This window comes from Lepisma saccharinum, chromosome 3, assembly GCF_977018435.1.
Source record: "Lepisma saccharinum chromosome 3, izLepSacc3.1, whole genome shotgun sequence".
NCBI lineage: Eukaryota > Metazoa > Arthropoda > Insecta > Zygentoma > Lepismatidae > Lepisma > Lepisma saccharinum.
In genome coordinates, this window is record NC_139231.1 from 27972729 (window position 1) to 27992133 (window position 19405).

General features: G+C 38.0%; 1 protein-coding gene across 2 annotated transcripts in view; it reads right to left on the bottom strand.

The window, feature by feature from the left end:
• LOC145984947 (DNA-dependent protein kinase catalytic subunit-like) overlaps positions 1 to 19405 on the bottom strand; it is a 241918-nt gene that overhangs the window by 179480 nt on the left and 43033 nt on the right. For both annotated transcript variants that reach the window (XM_083118377.1, XM_083118376.1), the window contains exons 10-15: positions 18317 to 18546; positions 16226 to 16412; positions 12675 to 12886; positions 11143 to 11293; positions 3742 to 4559; positions 1297 to 1455 (exon numbers count right to left, since the gene is read on the bottom strand). In XM_083118377.1, coding sequence (XP_082974503.1) covers positions 1297 to 1455; positions 3742 to 4559; positions 11143 to 11293; positions 12675 to 12886; positions 16226 to 16412; positions 18317 to 18546 — 1757 coding nt within the window. The remainder of the gene's footprint in view (positions 1 to 1296; positions 1456 to 3741; positions 4560 to 11142; positions 11294 to 12674; positions 12887 to 16225; positions 16413 to 18316; positions 18547 to 19405) is intronic.

The window sequence follows — 19405 nt, forward strand, 5'->3', positions numbered from 1 at the left end:
GACACGTGCGCTCCTAGCAGGAAATGTGGTACTTAACGTCAGATCACACGGACACCCATCAGCCCTTCAGGGTTTGCAACCTATGAAAGTTCATTTTTTCATTTTTACATCATGGTGCCCTTCGCTCAGGAAATTTTTTGTTTTTTGGTGCCATTCAACACATGCCAATTTTCGTCGATACCAGCTCATGCAGAAAGCACACCCACCCCACTCCCGTCAACATCTTCAATCGCGTCCTTTTGGGAATCCCGACATTGCACAACATTGCCGCGTGATTTTTTGACAAGAGTGTACCCAATTTCTTAGTGGACCGCCCAACACCGACGACTTCTCTCCACCCGTTTTGCCATTATTCACTTCGGAAAATCATTTTCCCATGTTTTCAAACGTCAATAACTAGGCAACAAAGCAGTTTCCGGAATTTCGTTACATGAACTTTCCACCTTATTTTCACTCATACAATCAACTCCCAAGCGTTGTAAGCAAACTTACGAAACACCCTGTATATGCTATTCATATGGTAAGATGTATTTTTTTTTTTTGCATGGATTAGTTTCATTTCTAGGATTTTTTATAATCGCACACCCAGAGGTCAATAATGATCCTTGATTCAGAAGAATACGTGTGTGTATACGTACAAACAACTCGTTAGTTGTAATTGCTACAATTACATACAATTGCAACAATTATTAGCATAAATGAAACGTCAATTTGAATGAACGACATTATTTAAGTACGGCACAACAACAAATGCTTCTACCCCTCCCTTAAAAAAACAATGGAAGAAGTTCAACAAGGTGAGTGTAGGGGGGTGCCGAAATTTATTCTCGCCCAGGGCACAGAAATCTCTAGCTACAGCTCTGCCGCAGATGTAACATCTTCTTTTTTTTTACCACTCTCCTAAGTTCCATTCACCATAAATTTGTCCTATGTATAGGGTTTTGGATCATTACTGCTTTTCTGATTTCTCTCACTTTCAAATGTTGTACTCTGTGTAGTACTGTAGGTTCTAACTCCAACATTAGCAAAAATAAATCATTCACCTGAAGACAAGCTAAGAGGTGCCTGTTGAAATATAGTGTTGGCTGAGGTGTAAGTAGTGGAAGCACTAGACAATGGATGGTGTCCAATTAACAATGCATGGCAACTTTTAATGAATATTGGGACATCAGTTCAGTCATGGATCATTGTCATTAAAGAAATGAACTACTTGCTTGTGATTTTAACGTGCATGAATCAATATGTATTTGCAAACAACAACTGTATCAAACATTAATGATGGACATGCAAACTCACCTTATCATCCAGTAACAATGACAACTGCAAAAGTTTCTCTCCATACTTTTGTGCTAGAGGTTGTAGTTCTAATGCCTCCTCACAACTACTGCCAGCCAGTGCTTTAAATATATTTTCAATTAAGGTCTTTCCCTTTGAATCACCAAGCACAACCTCTATCTGTAACACAAAAGGAAAGAAATAAAAATAAATATTGAAATTGCCAAATATATTGGATAGGTTAAAACAATAAAGTTGCCAACTCAAATTCTAGATTACTTTGGATATTCAAATAGAAATAATTCTGACACAGTGTATCGACGGGGAGAAGTAAAAAATTATCTGCACTTTAGACATAACTTTCTTTAGTTTTGCTGCACTGTATTCAGTGACCGCTTGCTAAAAGGTGTATCTTTTGTGGTTACGTTACAGAAGTTGATCTTAATGGGCCACTCCGCTGGTAGTGTGCACCAAGGAAGAACAGAGATGAGATCAGTGATCCAAATTCTCTGGTCTGAAGGTGTGTTAGGGGCTGAAATTCATCACAGGTTTTCAGTACAATACGGGGACAGAGCTCTACCCCGTAGAAGTGTGTATGAGTGGATTGAGAGGTTTAAAAATGGCTGGACAAGCTATAAGCATGAAGCAGTAGCAGGACACCCATCAACCTCTACCATTAAGAGAAAGATTCAACAAGCTCAAGAGATGATTCTGATGAACCGACAGGTGGCCATCGATGAGGTAGCATATGCCTGTGATGAATTTCAGCCCCTGACACACCTTCAGACCAGACAAATAGGATCACTGATCTCTGTTCTTCCTTGGTGCATACTGCGAGTGGAGTGGCCATGTTTATTTGGTAACAAAATAAAGAAAAATGGAGCGATTAAGATCAAACCTCTGCCACATAACCACAAGAGTGCAACATTTTAGCATGCGGTGGTTGAAGGCAGTGCAGCCAACCTAAGAATGTTATGGCTAAAGTGCAGATAATTGACTTCCCCTCGTAACTGAATCATTTTTAACATAATAACTGTAATATGCATTTGAATATTCTTCTTTAGAAATGCTTAATTACAGCTGGTTGAGACACAATGTGCCTGAAATATTATTAATCTAAATATGTTTATAAATTAGGGTTGGGAAAGATTAATTAGTTCTCTCTTTGTGAGTTTTTATTATGATTATTTATTCAAGTTCTGTATTGGTATCAGCTGCTATAGGCATATCCGTTGATTTGTAAAATCATAGATAATGTTAGTAATCTGATGCATCTATAAATAGACTGTATATCAGTGACAGACTCTGCCTTTGTTATTATTGTTATGGATATAAACATGTTATATACTCTGATTTTGTAAAGTAAATGTCTAAATACACAGTTCCTTTTCTACAATAAAATCCATTGCAGAACCTTCATTACATATATTGAGGAGATTAATATGGAAAGAAAGATAAAAAAAGTATATCTCCAGTATAAATTTTACAAAAAAATGTACGCATTGCCTCTAAACCAAGAGGCCAAATCCACAGCTTACACTAAAATAAAGGGGAGAGGGAGAGAGTATAGTATGCAATATACCCTTTCTAATATAGGAAGGAATAAGTTACAAAATGATTTGTTTTATTATATATCTTAAATATTAGAGATGGGCTGATATGAAATTTTTCCTGACGATCAAATTTACTGATATTCTATTGGTCTGATATAAAAGTGCAAGTGCTCTTGAAGAACACAAATGCTTTATTAAACTCCTTATTAATATTCTAAAAAGAAGTACTCGCTTATCTGTGAAACTGTTTTTCTTTGCATTTTATTAATTTCGGTGGTCACTGCCACCATCGTATCAGTAAACTTGTGATATTGTTCCTCTACCTTTTCTTGTGTATGGTTTTGTGGCACACTGCTAGGCACGGTGTTGTTAACCGATCGTCTGTTGCTCCTTGGTAGCAGCTGCTCCAGCACAGAATGAAAAGAACAGTTCCGTTTTTGTTTAAGCCACTTTATGCACAGAGGGGCTAATGACGACTGGACCTACAGAATAAAGTGAGATCTGAACCACTGTGTGCTTCCACCGGGTATCGAACCTGGGACCCCATGATTACAATGGGCAATGTAACCACTATGACATCAGTGAGACCAAAAACAGTTTTGTGGATATGCGAGTACTTTCCTTCCCCAAAACACCTCAATTAATGAATGTAATCAGTAGACTGCAATGGTTTTTGTCTTTTGAAAGAGATTCTGCATGTTTAAATATTTACTTTACAAATACAGGACATGCAAATTATACGTTTATATATCTATAAAAATAATAACAAAATGCACTAAATTATTTGTTGATTTATTCCATTAGTAAAATTACTAGAAACTTTAATACATCAATGTGCTAATATTGGCCAATGCTAATGGAGTACCGATTAATCTGTCCCAACCATATTACATACAAACCATAGATAACCAACCTCAGCAATGTTCTCAAGCATCCCTGTCTTCTGAAGAATCTCACAGCCTTCAACAAAGAGGTTCTGCCTCAAAGATGAACCTTTCTTGAACATCACAGGCAAGTCCTTAAGAATCTGGCAATTTTCCTTAAAGAAGGAACTCAGCGAGTTGTAGAAGCCATACAGCCTGTGCGCCGGAACCTTCTCCTTCATTGATTTCAGAAGTTTCCTCATCTCACCAGGCAACTGCTGCATCAACTCCCGGTTCTTCATATTGAAACCCAGCTCTGTGGGCTGGAAGACACAGTCAACAATGATGGTCCATAGTTTTTCGCCCCACACTGAATCCAGCACCTGATTCAGTGCATCTGCATCGTTGTTGTTCATTACAACAACCAAGAAGTTAAACAGCCTTACAAGAATGGTGCATTTGAGTTCAATGAATTTCTCTTGCTCTCTCGGGGAATAAATAATATTTTTACTTGTCCCTTCTTCGTTGCTGCACAATTTCACTGCCGAGTCAATATCACTTCTGCTTAAAAAGTCTATAAAATACGGAACAGACTCGAGCAACTTATAGTGCTTTTCTTCTTTCAAGATGCGTGAAGATTTTATATATGTACGCTCAAAAAGCCAATGGTAAGAATCAAGAGCAGCCAACAGTAACTTCAACCAATACATAACTAGCACTATTCCACTACCATCCAGGTCTTGCAAAGTGACAATCTGTGCTATTCCCTTCCTGTGGCTGCTTCCACCAGCCTCAATTATGTTCAGAAGAGCATTCTCGCCATGCTCTTTAAGGTACAGTTCTATGAAATCTGTAACATGCTTGCAACCTGCAAAAGAGAAAAATGAAATAGGAAAATTCTATGATCAAGCTAATACAATGACCAATGTTGATACTCTGATTCCCACAGACACCTGAGGTGTTTAAAGTTGGTCAGAAACAACAAAAGATTAGGACTTGGTGTCAGAACCTGCGGTGCTGAAATCATGAGTTGAACACTCAATGTGGTTCACCACAAAGGAAGTTCAATCTGAACTTTTACACACACAATCTGAACCTTTACAGACACACAACCTGGTACTACAGTACCAATTTCATCCAACTGAGGTGATTAATAACTAGGACATGGATTCCTCTGTATTTACATATTTTTTTAAACACCTAGCAGACCTCTGCGAATTTGAATGCGCATTGCACCGATCATGTGTTTTGGGATCCCCTGACAAATCTTTCAGCACATAAAATTACATATTTAAGTTGTTTTCACATAACATCAAAGATTTCAATGCTAGAGCATGTTTAGTACATATTTTTCTTTCAAAATAACATAAAGCATGCCCTTCAGCTTTCAGAGGCCTCAGTTTAGCAAATCTGGGATTTACCTTTTTCTGACACACTCAACTTTACAGCACACTTACTTCAGTTTTATAAGTGCATATTTTCACTATTTCAGTGCATAAATACATAAATATTTTACATGTTTTTACCACATAAAAATCCGTGCCCTACTAATAAGAGTAAACAGTTAATATATCCTTCAGGTAATAAGTCTGGGTTAGTATATGCTTACAAATTGGACATGATCTGTCATTATCATTTGGTATGTATGGAAAGAAATTGCAGAGAAAACGTCACTTGACTGCTCAATCAAGTTTTACATGGGAGGTGGAAATCCTGTGCATCCTTGTTGGTCAGTGTAGGAGCACAAGAAAATAACGTAACATGTTCAATTTTCATCAATGACAATTTACCTTTTAACCAGAACTTAATACTACCGACTGATTGATTTGTTGTTTTAAGTCCACTTTATGCACAGTAAGGCTAATCGGGATGGGACCTACAGTTTAAAATGGGATCCGAACCACTGTGTGCCTCCACCGGGTCTTGAACCTGGGCCCCTTAATTACAAGGTGATGACGCTACCACTGTGCCATCGGGGAGGCCTATTAATGCTATTAATACCATGTAATATTACCTGAAAAATATTCAAACTGTTTTATGATGAAGACTAATGTTTACTACAGGTCTCGCGCCACAACTTGAGCTCTGAGGAGAAAGTATTAGAGTTGACCGCGGAGGCAGTGACAACCCTCATAATGAGTTCTCTGCCCTTCAAAAGCAGTGTTTGCAACCACACTAATTTCTTGCTATTCTCAATATATGTTACCAAGAGCATTTCTTAGCAAAGCTGTATATACACTATGTTCTCTAAATTGAAAAGAAAAGAGTATATCGACCTTAGAAAAGAGTATATCGACCTTAGAAAAAAGTATATCGACCTTCTAACTTATTATGGCCATATTTACTTTGTACACACTGCTGCCAGCTCCTCTCCCCCCTCATTTCCTTCTCTCTTTTTTTCGTATTAGAAGTTATTGGGTTAAAACGTCTGTCCATCCCTCTGACATCATCAATGTGTATATACGTCTCTTCTCTTCCACCATTGCCCCCAAACACCATCCTTGCCACCATCGATGTCACTTCCCTCTACACCAACATACCCCATGCCCATGGCCTCCGCTCCATAGAATTCTACCTCAATAGCAGACCCAAACCTTACAACTCCAGCAGCAACTTCCTGACCCACCTAGCCTACCTTGTCCTCACATGCAACAATTTCACCTTTGAAAACCAACATTTCCTACAGATCCGAGGTACAGCCATGGGCACCAGAATGGCCCCATCCTATGCAAACCTCTTCATGGGCAAACTTGAGCAAGAGTTCTTGGATACCCAACCCCTCCTCTGGCTCCGCTTCATCGACGACATCTTCATGCTCTGGACACATGGAGAACCATCCTTATCAGCTTTCCTGGACCAACTCAATCACTTCCGTTCCATAAAATTCACCTGGACATACTCCACCAACCAGATCACCTTCCTGGATGTGAACGTGCACATCGAGGGAGGACACCTGACTACCTCCATTCACATAAAACCCACCAACCACATGCAATACCTACACTTCTCCAGCTCCCACCCATTCCACACCAAAAAAGCCACTCCATTCTCTCTGGCCCTCAGGGGACAGCGATTGAACAATTCACCCACCTCCACCTACACCAAGACCTGGTCAACCGTGGATATCCCTCCATCCTGGTCACCAAACAAGTATCGCGAGCTGCCTCACACACCACTACCACCAAGAAACCTGCTGCCATCAACCTACCTGCACTCATCACCCAATATCATCCCAATCTCAACAAAATCAGGCCCACACTACACTCTCTTCTCGCCATTCTCCACAGTGATCCTGAAACCAAAAACATATTTCCCGACAAGCCCAGAGTGGTTTTCAAATGACCCCAACCTCCAAAACATCCTGGTTCACAACACTCCTTCACCACACAACCCCCCCCCCCCCAGAATATAAATGCAACTGCCCTAGGTGCAAAACCTGCCCCATTCTCATTACCTCTCACATCCTCCAGGTGCACAGGCCACTGGCAAATTTACCCTCCATCCCAAAGGTGCCTGCCATGCCTCAAATCTGATCTACATCCTCACTTGCAACATCTGTGGTGATTTTTACCTGAGGGAAACATTAACGGCCCTCAACCTCCGCATCAATAACCACCGCTCCTCCACCCACAACCTGGACTTCACTGTCGTTGTCCACACCAACCACCACAACATCCGTTTCAACGACTGCTTCCAGGTAGCGATCATCCATCTCCTACCCCAACCAGCAAAAACCTCTGTTCGCAAAAGACGGGAGAGGGTTTATATATTGGCCATGAGTGCTACCACTCACCCTGGCCTGAACAAGGCCAAACAGTAACATCCCCACCTCACCCCACCTTCCCTCCCAACCTATTTCATCCCTCCCTCCCAACACATCCGATGGGGACCTGGTAACTCTGCAGGACCCCAAATTCCAGTTCCGTCTCTTTCTTCTCACACCGAGGATGCTACTAAGGTAGCAAAAACTCTGAATTCTCCACTGCCCGGTGAGTGCTTCCTTTCCGCTTCTTTCATTTTTATTTAGCACTTTTGACCCTCCTTGCTTTTATCCATATATATAATATATATAATGGATAAAAGCAAGGAGGGCCAAAAGGGCTAAGTAAAAATCAAAGAAGGTAAAAGGAAACACTCACCGGACAGTAGAAAAATTCAAAATTTTCGCTAATTTCATAGCAACATCGGTGTGAGGAGAAAGAGATGGAACCGGAAGTTGGGGACCTGCAGAGTTGCCAGGTCCCCATCGAAGAAGCAGCGGTGCATAGAACGGAAAAAGACCTGTTTCGTCACCAGGCTCGTCGTAAACTGTGAGTGTGTAGGAAGAGTTGGGAGGGCAGGAGGGACGGGATGTTTGGGAGGGAAGGTGGGTGAGGGATGGGCATTACTGGGTGGCCTTGTTCAGGCCAGGTGGAGTGGTTGCACTCATGGCAGATATATAGGCCCTCTCCCATCTTTTGCGAACAGAGGTGTTGGCTGGTTTGGGTAGGAGATGGATGATCGCTACTCGGAAGCAGTCGTTGAAACTGATGTTGTGGTGGTTGGTGTGGACGGCGACAGTGAAGTCCAGGTTGTGGGTGGAGGAGCGGTGGTTATTGATGCGGAGGTTGAGGGCCGTTGATGTTTCCCCCAGGTAAAAATCACCACAGATGTTGCAGGTGAGGATGTAGATAAGGTTTGATGCATGGCAGGTCCCTTTGGGATGGAGGGTAAATTTGCCAGTGTCCGTGTGCACCTGGAGGGTAAAAAGCAAGGAGGGCCAAAAGGGCTAAGTAAAAATCAAAGAAGGTAAAAGGAAACACTCACCGGACAGTAGAAAAATTCAAAATTTCATATCGGCCCAACCCTAATATATATATATATATAAATATACACACTAATGATGAAGGAGACAGTAAACACTTACCACACGAAGAGAAATTATTCTATATTTCGCGATCTATGTCGCATTTTCAAGTTGAAGATGAAAGATCGGCGTTACTAAGAGAAGAGGCACAGAATACTGGTATATATACTGGTATTCTGTGCCTCTTCTCTTAGCAACGCCGATCTTTCTTCTTCAACTTGAAAATGCGACATAGATCGCGAAATATAGAATAATTTATCTTCGTGTGGTAAGTGTTTACTGTCTCCTTCATCATTAGTGTTTATCTGCCCTTCTGGCACCTTTTCTGATCCTATTCCTGTGTTTTATATATATATACAGCGTGTCCACAAAAACACTCCTCGATTTTATTTGGTTATAAAATGAAAACTTTGAGGAATATTGTGTTCATTTTTTGGGTAAACATGTAAAAACTCATAAAGTTTCATGTGATTGAATTTCATTACAGACACTCAATGTGTGCCCCACCTGTCACACAGCAAACATCTAGGCGATAATCAAGCTCATTCCAGACTCTGGAAAGCATATCGGGCGTGACTGTGTTTACAGCTTCTGTGATTCTGTCCTGCAGAATTTCAATGGATGCAGGTAGGGGAGGTACGAACACTATGTCTTTGATATACCCCCACAAGAAAAAATCGCAAACACTAAGGTCCGGTGACCTAGGAGGCCAGGGAAGAAACACCTGATCATGATGTCCAGCACAACCTATCCATCTGTTTGGCAGGACCTCATTGAGAAAGTTACGGACGTTACGATGCCAGTGCGGTGGTGCCCCATCTTGTTGGAAAAGGTAGTCACCTACATCAGTAAGTTGAGGCATCAACCAGTTTTGTAACACATCCAAGTAACTGTCGCCGGACACAGTTTCGCCTTCAAAGAAAAAAGGATCATAAACTCTCTGTTCAGATATGGCACAAAACACATTACACTTAGGAGAACCACGTTGTATCTCCAGCGTGGCGTGCGTGGGTGTTGGTTCCACACCAAATTTACGCCTGAACGAACGTTGGAACAGACACGACACTCTTTGTTTGTGTAATTCCAACACACACCAACTTCGTTGCTGTTTTGAAAGCGCCATCTAGAATTTACTGCCCTCTAGCGGAAAAATGGGTCAATTTCACAACCTGTAGGGAATAAATAACTGTAGGAGTTACTACAACTTCTGACACCATACTTACAAACATATTGCAAAAAGTTTTCATTTTATAACCAAATAAAATCGAGGAGTGTTTTTGTGGACACGCTGTATATTCACTAAGGGACCAAAATATTTTATGTGAAAGGCCACACGAAACTGTGCTATGACGATGGTTGCCATTAGAAGCCTCTCCTTCCTTTTCCACTTGTAGTGGTAAAGGCCTTACAACATCTTTGTCACACTGCCATGTTTTGGCACCGTATGATGTTCGTTTATGTATGTTTCGTCTAAATAGTACACAGCTCTTCCAGTGTTTGGGCAGTCATAAATATCTCTAAAGAAATCGGCACGGACAACAATAACATCTGGTTTCTCTATCAAAACCTCCTATTGGATTCAGTTCTTTAATAAGGAAACAAAGATCAAGTAAACATTTCCATAATGTAACCCAAAATTGAAAATTGATTTTTTTCTCGCAACTTCTTTGATAAGTGTAGATACAGTAATGCCCGCAACGTACGAATCTCTTAGAAGCCTTCTAATAATCCCTTTTTACGGTTTGTGGTGGAGTGGTTAGCACAGTGCGCATTGACGTCATAGGTCCCGGTTTCGAATCCTGGCCTGGGCATGGGTGTTCTTTGTGCTTGTCCCTTCGTCAGTTTCGTCTTATCATCAGTCATCCTGATCTTCGCGATTAGCCAAAAGTGGCAGAAAAGCGAAGTAAAATAAATAAAATCAATCAATGAATTAATAACCCCTTTACCCAAATTAGATTCATTGGTTTGGTTTATTTTACTTCGCTTTCTTGTAACTTTTGGCTAATAGCGAAGATAACGATGAGTGATGATATGATGATATTGATGAAGGGACACGCACAGAAACACTACCATGTACAGGCTGGAATTCAAACCTGGGTCTCCTCACATCGTAGCACACTGTGTAACCACTCCGCCACAAATCTTGGCGAGTATCTTGGGAAACGAGGTTTCTCCCACATTTCTTGCCTGGCTTTGTAATGCAGAACCCACTTTTTCCGAATTATGCAAATCTACATCTAAACTGAGTGACCAGTTAATTGTTTACATCTGTAGATGGCAACAGCCTGTCTTTTTCATGACAAAACCCATATGGCCCCCTCGGATTTCCACTCTCCCCAGAGCTCAAGTTGTAGCGCGAGACCTATAGTCAAAATATCAAGTGACTACAAAACATCAAAATGCAGTAATCCAGACAATTGTGAACAACTGGGGACAAACTTCCTATTGAGTACAGAATGACTGAAAAGGCAATTGTGAAATCCATGCTTTGATACTGAACTGGAACTACCTGCTATGCCAGCTGTACATCTTTAAAGCAAAGTACAAGTATAAGTACACAAATAGTTTCCACATAAGATAATTTCTTTTCTTGAATCATACATACCTTTGACATGCGGACCTAAACTATATACCATGGCCATGCATCTATGGCGGCACTCTGTCTCAACGGATCCACATTTTTCAAAAAGCCAGTTTACAGCATCTTTCAACACAACCCCATCAAATTCTGCTGGTTTCCTCCTAGCTCTGTTTGACTGTGCAAATGGAAAATTAATTTAAGAGTTCAGAAAGCATCTTAAATATTAATATACTTGCTCAAACAAAATTTGTATTTTTAGAAATTATTAGAGATCATACATACTGAATGGTGATAAAAGTCTGATAAACACTAAAAATTATTCTGCACTTTAAGAACACAGAATTGAAATACGCACTAAAATTTTTTAAATGATTTGTTATTATCAACAGGAAGGAAACAAATAATCACAATCATAACAGACAAGGTTTGAGCTTTCTCAATGGTCAAATAACAACAACAACAGCTACAGAAATAATTTCATTTAAAATAAGTAAGTCAAGCAACATGTACATAAAGAACAGGGAGGAGGAGTTAGATAATGAAGAACAAAGGAGAGGAGGTGGTGGTTTACAGCTTTAGCTATTCAGGAGACTCAACAGTATTTGTTATCTAACATGGGAGTTAGCAACAAGTCGTCAAAACATTGGAAAATATATATAAAAAAATTATCTGTACTGCATTTTTACAAGGAATTTTGTGTCAACAATGACAAATTTTCAGTATTGGAACAGCTAGGTAAAAATGGTTATGAAGTTTTTACAGATATTGAGTAAATATTGATACAATTTGTGGATTCTGAATAACTGATAGTGGGCTGATAGGAAATGACAAAACACTTTATGAATAATCTGACTGATTCATTCATCCCCCTCAATAAATATACAAGTTTTTTTTGTTTTTTTTATCAGAAACTTCATTACAAAATCATTCTGTAAGAATTAAACTATAATATTCATATAAATGGGTATCTATGGGGTAAAGTAGCCACAGGATAGTGCTTATCACATCACCACCAAAAATGGTCAAGATTAACAATGTGTGGGGTTCTATCTCCACATTCCATTATGTGGCATGATGCACTGTACGAGGGGAACTTTACCTTTACTTGTTGAGTGTTTAAACATTTTTAATTTGCTGATCATTTCAATCTACTATAGTAGGGATGAGTTCCAACATGAGTTTTGGTATTGACTAAAATACAAATTTTGAGATACTGGTTTATTAATGAAATTGGCTGTAAGTTTACCGATCCAATATTTCTGCAAATAATATATAGTTTAGTATACTACTCAGTTAATTTGTTGATTTTTTAAATGAAAATACAAGTTTTTTCATGTAAAATAATTATGCAAGTTAAATTATGGATTTTCGTCTGTTAGAGCAACACTTTTCAGACACAACAACTAATTAGATGATTTATTCAAGTTTGTTATGAAAAATCTGTTACAGTACAATTCTTCTCTACAATATATCATTACAAGTGTTTTGGATAAAGAAAAAGCATATACTGTCAAGAAAAAACAGAAAGAACTCTAAGGAAATATCTTACTACAAACCTTGTTAAACAAATCAGCCTTCTCTCTTAAAACTCGCTCAATATGATCCAAGGCTTGGGACACTTGTTCCTTTGTTCCAAGAGCAGAATCATCCTCTTCAGAAAGTGCAAGGCACTTTACAAAGTGATACAGAAGCTCAAACCAGAACTGATCTATAATTGATTGTTCCTCTCTCAATGTAGTGTACAAATTATTCAAGGCAAAAGCTGCACCTGTTATAGGAATAAAACACGAGTATGAACTGTATTCTCCTTTGCAATTATATCATAGCAATCTACCAGTTTTGCTTTAAATATTCATAATTCACTTGAGATGATAATTTAATCAAAAAACCCATTTCTTCTCACGGCATTGTTGCCAAAATAATGAAAATTATGCCTCCTGCATAATTTCCAGGATATTTAGACTGCAAAAGTGTCATATTTTGTGTCATTTTTGTATATTGCATGAGACACTATCTGTGATTAACCTCCAGTTGATGCTTTCCAATAGCTACATCACTGGTATTGGCTAATACTGATACATTGGTATTGGTTCAGTCCCAATAAACTTTTATGTACTTATTGAAAACTTAATTGCAACTCTATTCATATATAACTATTTCACAATATGTATTATTGCAACATAAAAATTAGGAATGGGACACATTAATCAGTACTCTATCAATATCAGCCGATATAGGTGTATCGGTTTATCAGCAAAATTACTTATCATTTTACCGATCGATATATCTATAAATATCTAATAATTTAGTGCAAAATTCTGCTGTTTTGTTACAATTTTTATGAATAATCTTCATACCCTACTTTTTTTAAAAAATAAGTGTCTAAATATGCACCTTCTTTTGCACTGCAGTCACCTGGAAAACAAATATTTATTAAGGAGGTCAAAGAACTATTCAGGTTCTTCAAGGACCATATGGAATTTTATGTCGGATTGGTTATCAGTATTGGTTAATTTTATATCGGTACTTTATTGGCATTGGCTCAAATTTCCTATCAGTCCATCTATAATAAAAATTAATAAAGAAAATATAAAATTTTGAAGGATCTTCATGATCAAACTACAAACCTTTGTGAATTGGCAAAGTTGTTCTATAGTTACCTATGCACAATACCAATTTACTAATACTGCCCATGGTAAGTGTGTCAGTATCAAAAAGGTTACTGGTCAAAGTCTAAATGTAACACAAGCTGCACAAGTTTAAATAACCTGAAACTAATCAATATCTATCAGTATCAGGCAATATCAATGTATTGGTTTATACATAGTGAATTTCTGATCTAATGCTTTTGATAGGACTAACAACCCCAAATGTCAGATCTGGAAGAGGAACTGCTGATCACTGGTTCCTTTCTTTCCATATTGCTTTTCTTTTCATGGCTTCTTGAGCATCCCATTGCTCAAGCTTCTTCATATCCCATTGGCAATTTGTGGACTGCTCAACAATGACCTGATACTGCTTATGTTCAAGAAGTTATCGAGCTACAGACAAAAAACAGTGGACTGCTGAATTTAATAGGAACAAAGAAGACCTCTCCCTCTGGTATACTAACCATACTTTATATGCTACATCATGAATGCTTCTTATATTCTAATAATATGAATAAAATACTAATAAATGTGTTAGATCACTAAGCTTGCTCATTGTAAAATGTACACATGATACAAAATTAAATTGTAGGGATGGACCAATATGAAATTTTTTCCGATAACAATAAAGCACCAATATAAAATGAATTGATAATGATAATCAAATTCTATCAATCCAATATGAAGTTCAAAATGTTCCTTGAAGAAAATTAATGGTTCATTAACCTCCTTTATTAATGAATGTATTGGGTGACTGTGCATTTAAACATTTACTTTACAAAACTGCTATAATGAATTACATGTTTTCAAACAAAAAGTAACAAAATGTTAGAATTGTGCACTAAATACACAGGATTGGAAAAATTATCAGAAATTTTACCAATATGCCTATATTGCGTGGGCGGGCATGACTCACTGCAAGAAGTTGAGTTGAGTTGGTGTTTTAAGTCCACTTTATGCACAGTAAGGCTAATCGGGACTGGACCTACAGTTTAAAGTGGGATCCGAACCACTTGTGCCTCCACAGGGTATCGAACCCGGGACCCCTTGATTACAAGGCAATGATGCTACCACTGCGCCATGGGGGAGGCCCTCACTGCACCCTCTCGATGTGCATTGCATGTTGAGCGGACACAGGCTGACGCAATCCCTGCCTGGTTCTTTGCTGGGCGGAATCCACAAATCAAGAACATTCATTATATGGATGTTAAATTACGAATTTGCCTACGTGGTAGAGTGGTTAGCACAGCGTGTTATGATGCCAGGGGTCTCAGGTTCGAATCCTGGCCTGGGCATAGGTGTTTCTTGTGAGTGTCCCTTCATCAGTTACCATATCATCACTCATCCTCATCATCGCGATTAGTCAAAAGTGGCAGAAAAACGACTCAATGAAAAATCAAATTAAATTGCATATTTATGAAAGAAAAAAGAATACTGCCTTTGAAGTATTTATTACAAAATGTACGAAGGGGAATATTTTGTTTAATAGATTTTAAGGTTGTCAGTAATTCAATCAACATGAAGTAGCCTGGATGTTACATAGGCTGTCTTGTGTAAATATCACAAGATAAAAGAGGCTATGAATTGGTATCTAATAAAACACGAAGTTAAGAGTTGAAATTCAACTTGGTTTAGGACCACGCTATAACCGCAGTGGAGACTTGTCCTGTTAAATTTGAATCCTACCATAACACCTTTGAATCTTAAATGAGAAAGTGGGTGGAGCAATACTACAATCCAACTTTGGGAAATTCATTTTCTGATATGGATAAGCACTTTCAAATGGGCACCCTAAACTATTTAGTACAGGCTAAGAATGCTTTCTATGCCCTTCATGTAATTGTAAAACCACAGACATCCAATTATATCTGACCTAGATTTGCCATTAACTATTAAAACATGGTTACCAGTCCTACACTATGTTCCCTGTTGTTTGAAATTAATAAACCTATCAAACGGGAAGTCATTTGACAGCCGTTCACATGTAACATTTTCGAGATTTTTCCTGAGCAGCCTTTTCGTGCAGTGACATTCAAAATTCGAACATTGTATTATCAGTTTTAACAATATTTTCCTGTAACAAAGTCAACCTATGTATAATAAGTGTTCCTGTATGCCCTGTCTGCCCCTGCTCCCGACACCCGTGCTCGCAGTGCAGTAGACGGCAGCAGTCATCGGCTGCTCGCCTGCTGTAAAATCACACTGGGTACTGATGAATGCAGGAAAACTTCCCCTTCAGGGTGGAAGTGGGCAGATATTTCTTCCCATTACAGCAGGCGGGCCGTGGGTGGGCAATGGATCATATTTGCAGACCTCAATTATCTTGGCAGATACTGTTATAGCACCAATTAATCTGCTTCATTCCTGTAATTTATAATTTACTCTTAATACAATCTATAATTTACTCCTATTACAATGCGAATGGATTGCATCCAAGTAACAATATTAACAGGTCTCACCATATCTTTTTGAAGGGCTAGGATGAAGACTAAAGGAGTAAATCCTTTTCAGTATACTTTTAATGTTTATTGGAGCTGCCTCAAGTTCTTTTGCAGACAACTGTTTGATTGACCAAGTTACAAACTCCTTGAGGCATTTTGCAGAAAAATCTCGAACAGCACTATCAGTGGGATGGGTAACTCCTTCCTGTAAAGGAAGAACAGAAAAGCAAATACCATAAGTACCATAAATTTGATATACTATAAACTTCTCAGGATAATAAGTTGCAGCACAAAAATAAATAAATAAATAAATAAATAAATACTACGGATTAATGATAATGGTCAGAAATGATAATAGAAAATTGATTTACTGGTAACAAGTGTGCATTATATTTCTAATAATAACTATCTGGTAGAATTGTACAGGTTGTGCTGTTGTTAGGTTATTTATTGAAAAGCATGCTGGAAGTCCTACAATGTACACCACATCCTGCGTTGAAAAAACACCTTTCATCACATATTGCTTCTTGATTTTTACCATTATCTGGACTGTTTTTCAAACTGGGATATAAAGGGTGTCCCAACAAGAACACTGGATTTAATAACATGAAAAAATATTTTAATTTCATGAAATGGCATATTTTCTACATCATTACAAAGGGTACATGTTGCCAGTTAGGTAGGCTTACCATATTTTTTTGGGTCCAACCCAGGACATATTTGCGATCAACTCATTACTGCTTAATTTAAATTATTTTTACAAAAATAAATAAAAAATAAATTGAAATTACTTAAAAGCCTTAACATTTTATTGGAACATTAAACTATTTTCAAATGTTTAATTGAATAATACATTTTCTGATGTTTAGAAACCTCTCTGTTTACTCAGTTGCACTTTTCACTAGACATGACTTTTTTCAGAAATGGCTCGTTTGTTTTAATAACATCATAAAATTCACAACATGAAAGTTCTGAATTAATTTTAACATTCAGCAGATGTTTAACAGTAGATACTAGAAGTCTACCTCTTTCTGCAGACCAAATGTTTCCCATAATTGAAAATACTCTCTCAACTGGAGCAGATGTTCCAGGCAAACACATAGCAAACCCAACCATTTTAGAAATGTTGGTACATGAAATATCAAACACCATAAAAATTGCTTACCACTTCTTTTCAATAGTATCTGGTACATTTTCAGAACTTGAACCCCAACCTACCTTTTGGTTTTGAATTACCTTGTTCAACAAGGTTCATCAAATAGGTCATCAATATTTATGGCATCTTTCACAATTGCATTATTAACTTGTGCACTCTCTTGTAAATCAGACCAGGCAATTTCAGTTTGTAAATTTATCCACTGAAACTTACCAACTTTATCAAAACTGTTTCTCCACAACTCTAAGTACTGAATATTAGAATTATAAAAATTGTCTACGCTTGAGAAGAATTTCTGTTCCTGAACATCATGATTTTCTTTTAGAGTGCATAGCAATTCTTTGGTAAAAGATGGTATAAATTTATGGTTGTTTTTTTTTCCTGAAGTTGACAAATTAATTAAGAATATGTCTGAAATGCTCCTGTTGCTGTGATAGAATTAGCTTCCAATTTCAAAACTACATTATTAAATAACTGTAGAGAACCATACAAAAATATCAAATACAATTCAGTTTCTAGATTTTCAAAAAAATCAAATAATAATTTTCGGCATTTGTCGAGACAGGAAGTATGATTTTAGCACATCAAAAATGGCAAGAATTCTTCCTGTTACAGACAACAAACTAAGGAACCTTGTGCTCCTATGGGAACAAATGAACATGTGAGAGGCAATGGGATTGCGTGGAGTGGGGGAAAGCAACTGCAGTTACCAGCCATCATATTAGCATGCACTGCTTCGCTCTGCTCACTCGAGCCCCCCCCCCTTCTTTTCTCTGCCGCTATGTGCAACCTTGTTCCACAGATTCTGGGGATAGTGTTTAGCTGAGGTTCCATAATAAATTGGTTCATAAACTAAATCTGATGGTGCAATAGTCCTTTGAGAATCACTGCTATCTGGTTCTCTGCACCAGAGTCATCTCCAATTTCTTTCAAGTATCTCTCCAGTCACTCACCAGTAGTGTTTCAATCATGATGGAGCTTTCCTGGCTTCTAAGTTGATATGCACTGGAATACCAATGAGTTAACTGAAGTACTAGTGGGTAGAAGAGCTGACGTACTACTTGGTCTGGATCACAACCCAACTTAATAACTGGCAATAACAGTTTTCCAAATATTTTAGATAGCTTGTCTGGGTTTTTCATTTCATCCCGATTAGCAATTTGTTCCTTTGCAAGCTGTACACCTAGAAAGGAAAATAATTTATTTATATTTATACCCTTCTTACTTTGCATTGCCTCTCTGTTAGTTTTACTAACCGTGAATATGAGGATATTAGATTAAATTGGTTACTTTTACTAACTGTGAAAATGAGGATATTAGATGAAATTGATGAAGGTACACTCTAGAGCTATGCCTAGATTGTGACTCAAACTTGAAACCTTTCATGGCAAGGTGAGTCAACGTTTCAACATGGAGGTGGCTGGAAAATATTTTAGTAGCACAACACAGCAAGAATTTGATTGGGATGATGAAGCACTGTAGTTTCCGAGATACAGGTCACATTAAAAAATTCTAGAGAATTCACTACTACATACAACAAATAACACTTATTGTAGATTAGGCACACACAGGAGATGTACAAAGTATGCCAGAGATCCGGGTTCGAGTCCTTGTCGAGCATGCATTTTACGCTGAAAATTTATACGTAGCAAATAACACTGTATATGAATATTTTTGGAGAGAATTATACATGTTATGGATTCAAATAAAATTTATACAACATGACTGCAAATGACTACCTGAATCAGAGTTTGTTATAATTTTTGGGTACAAAATGTCAGTTACATACGTTTTTACAACTAACTAATTACAGTTTTGAAGTTTTTGTGCTGGTCCATTTCCTATTTGTATCAGTGTTATTTTAGTTGCATTTCTGCAAATTTGAGCTAGGTGTGATGATTAGGTTGATTGGGCAACAGAAGAAATAGATGAAGAGACACTCATAAAGTAACACACATGCTCTTGTCAGGGCTAAATCTGGAACCTTCAGTGGCAAGATATACGAGTTGACTGCTCAGTTCACTCAATGCCATCTTTAATTG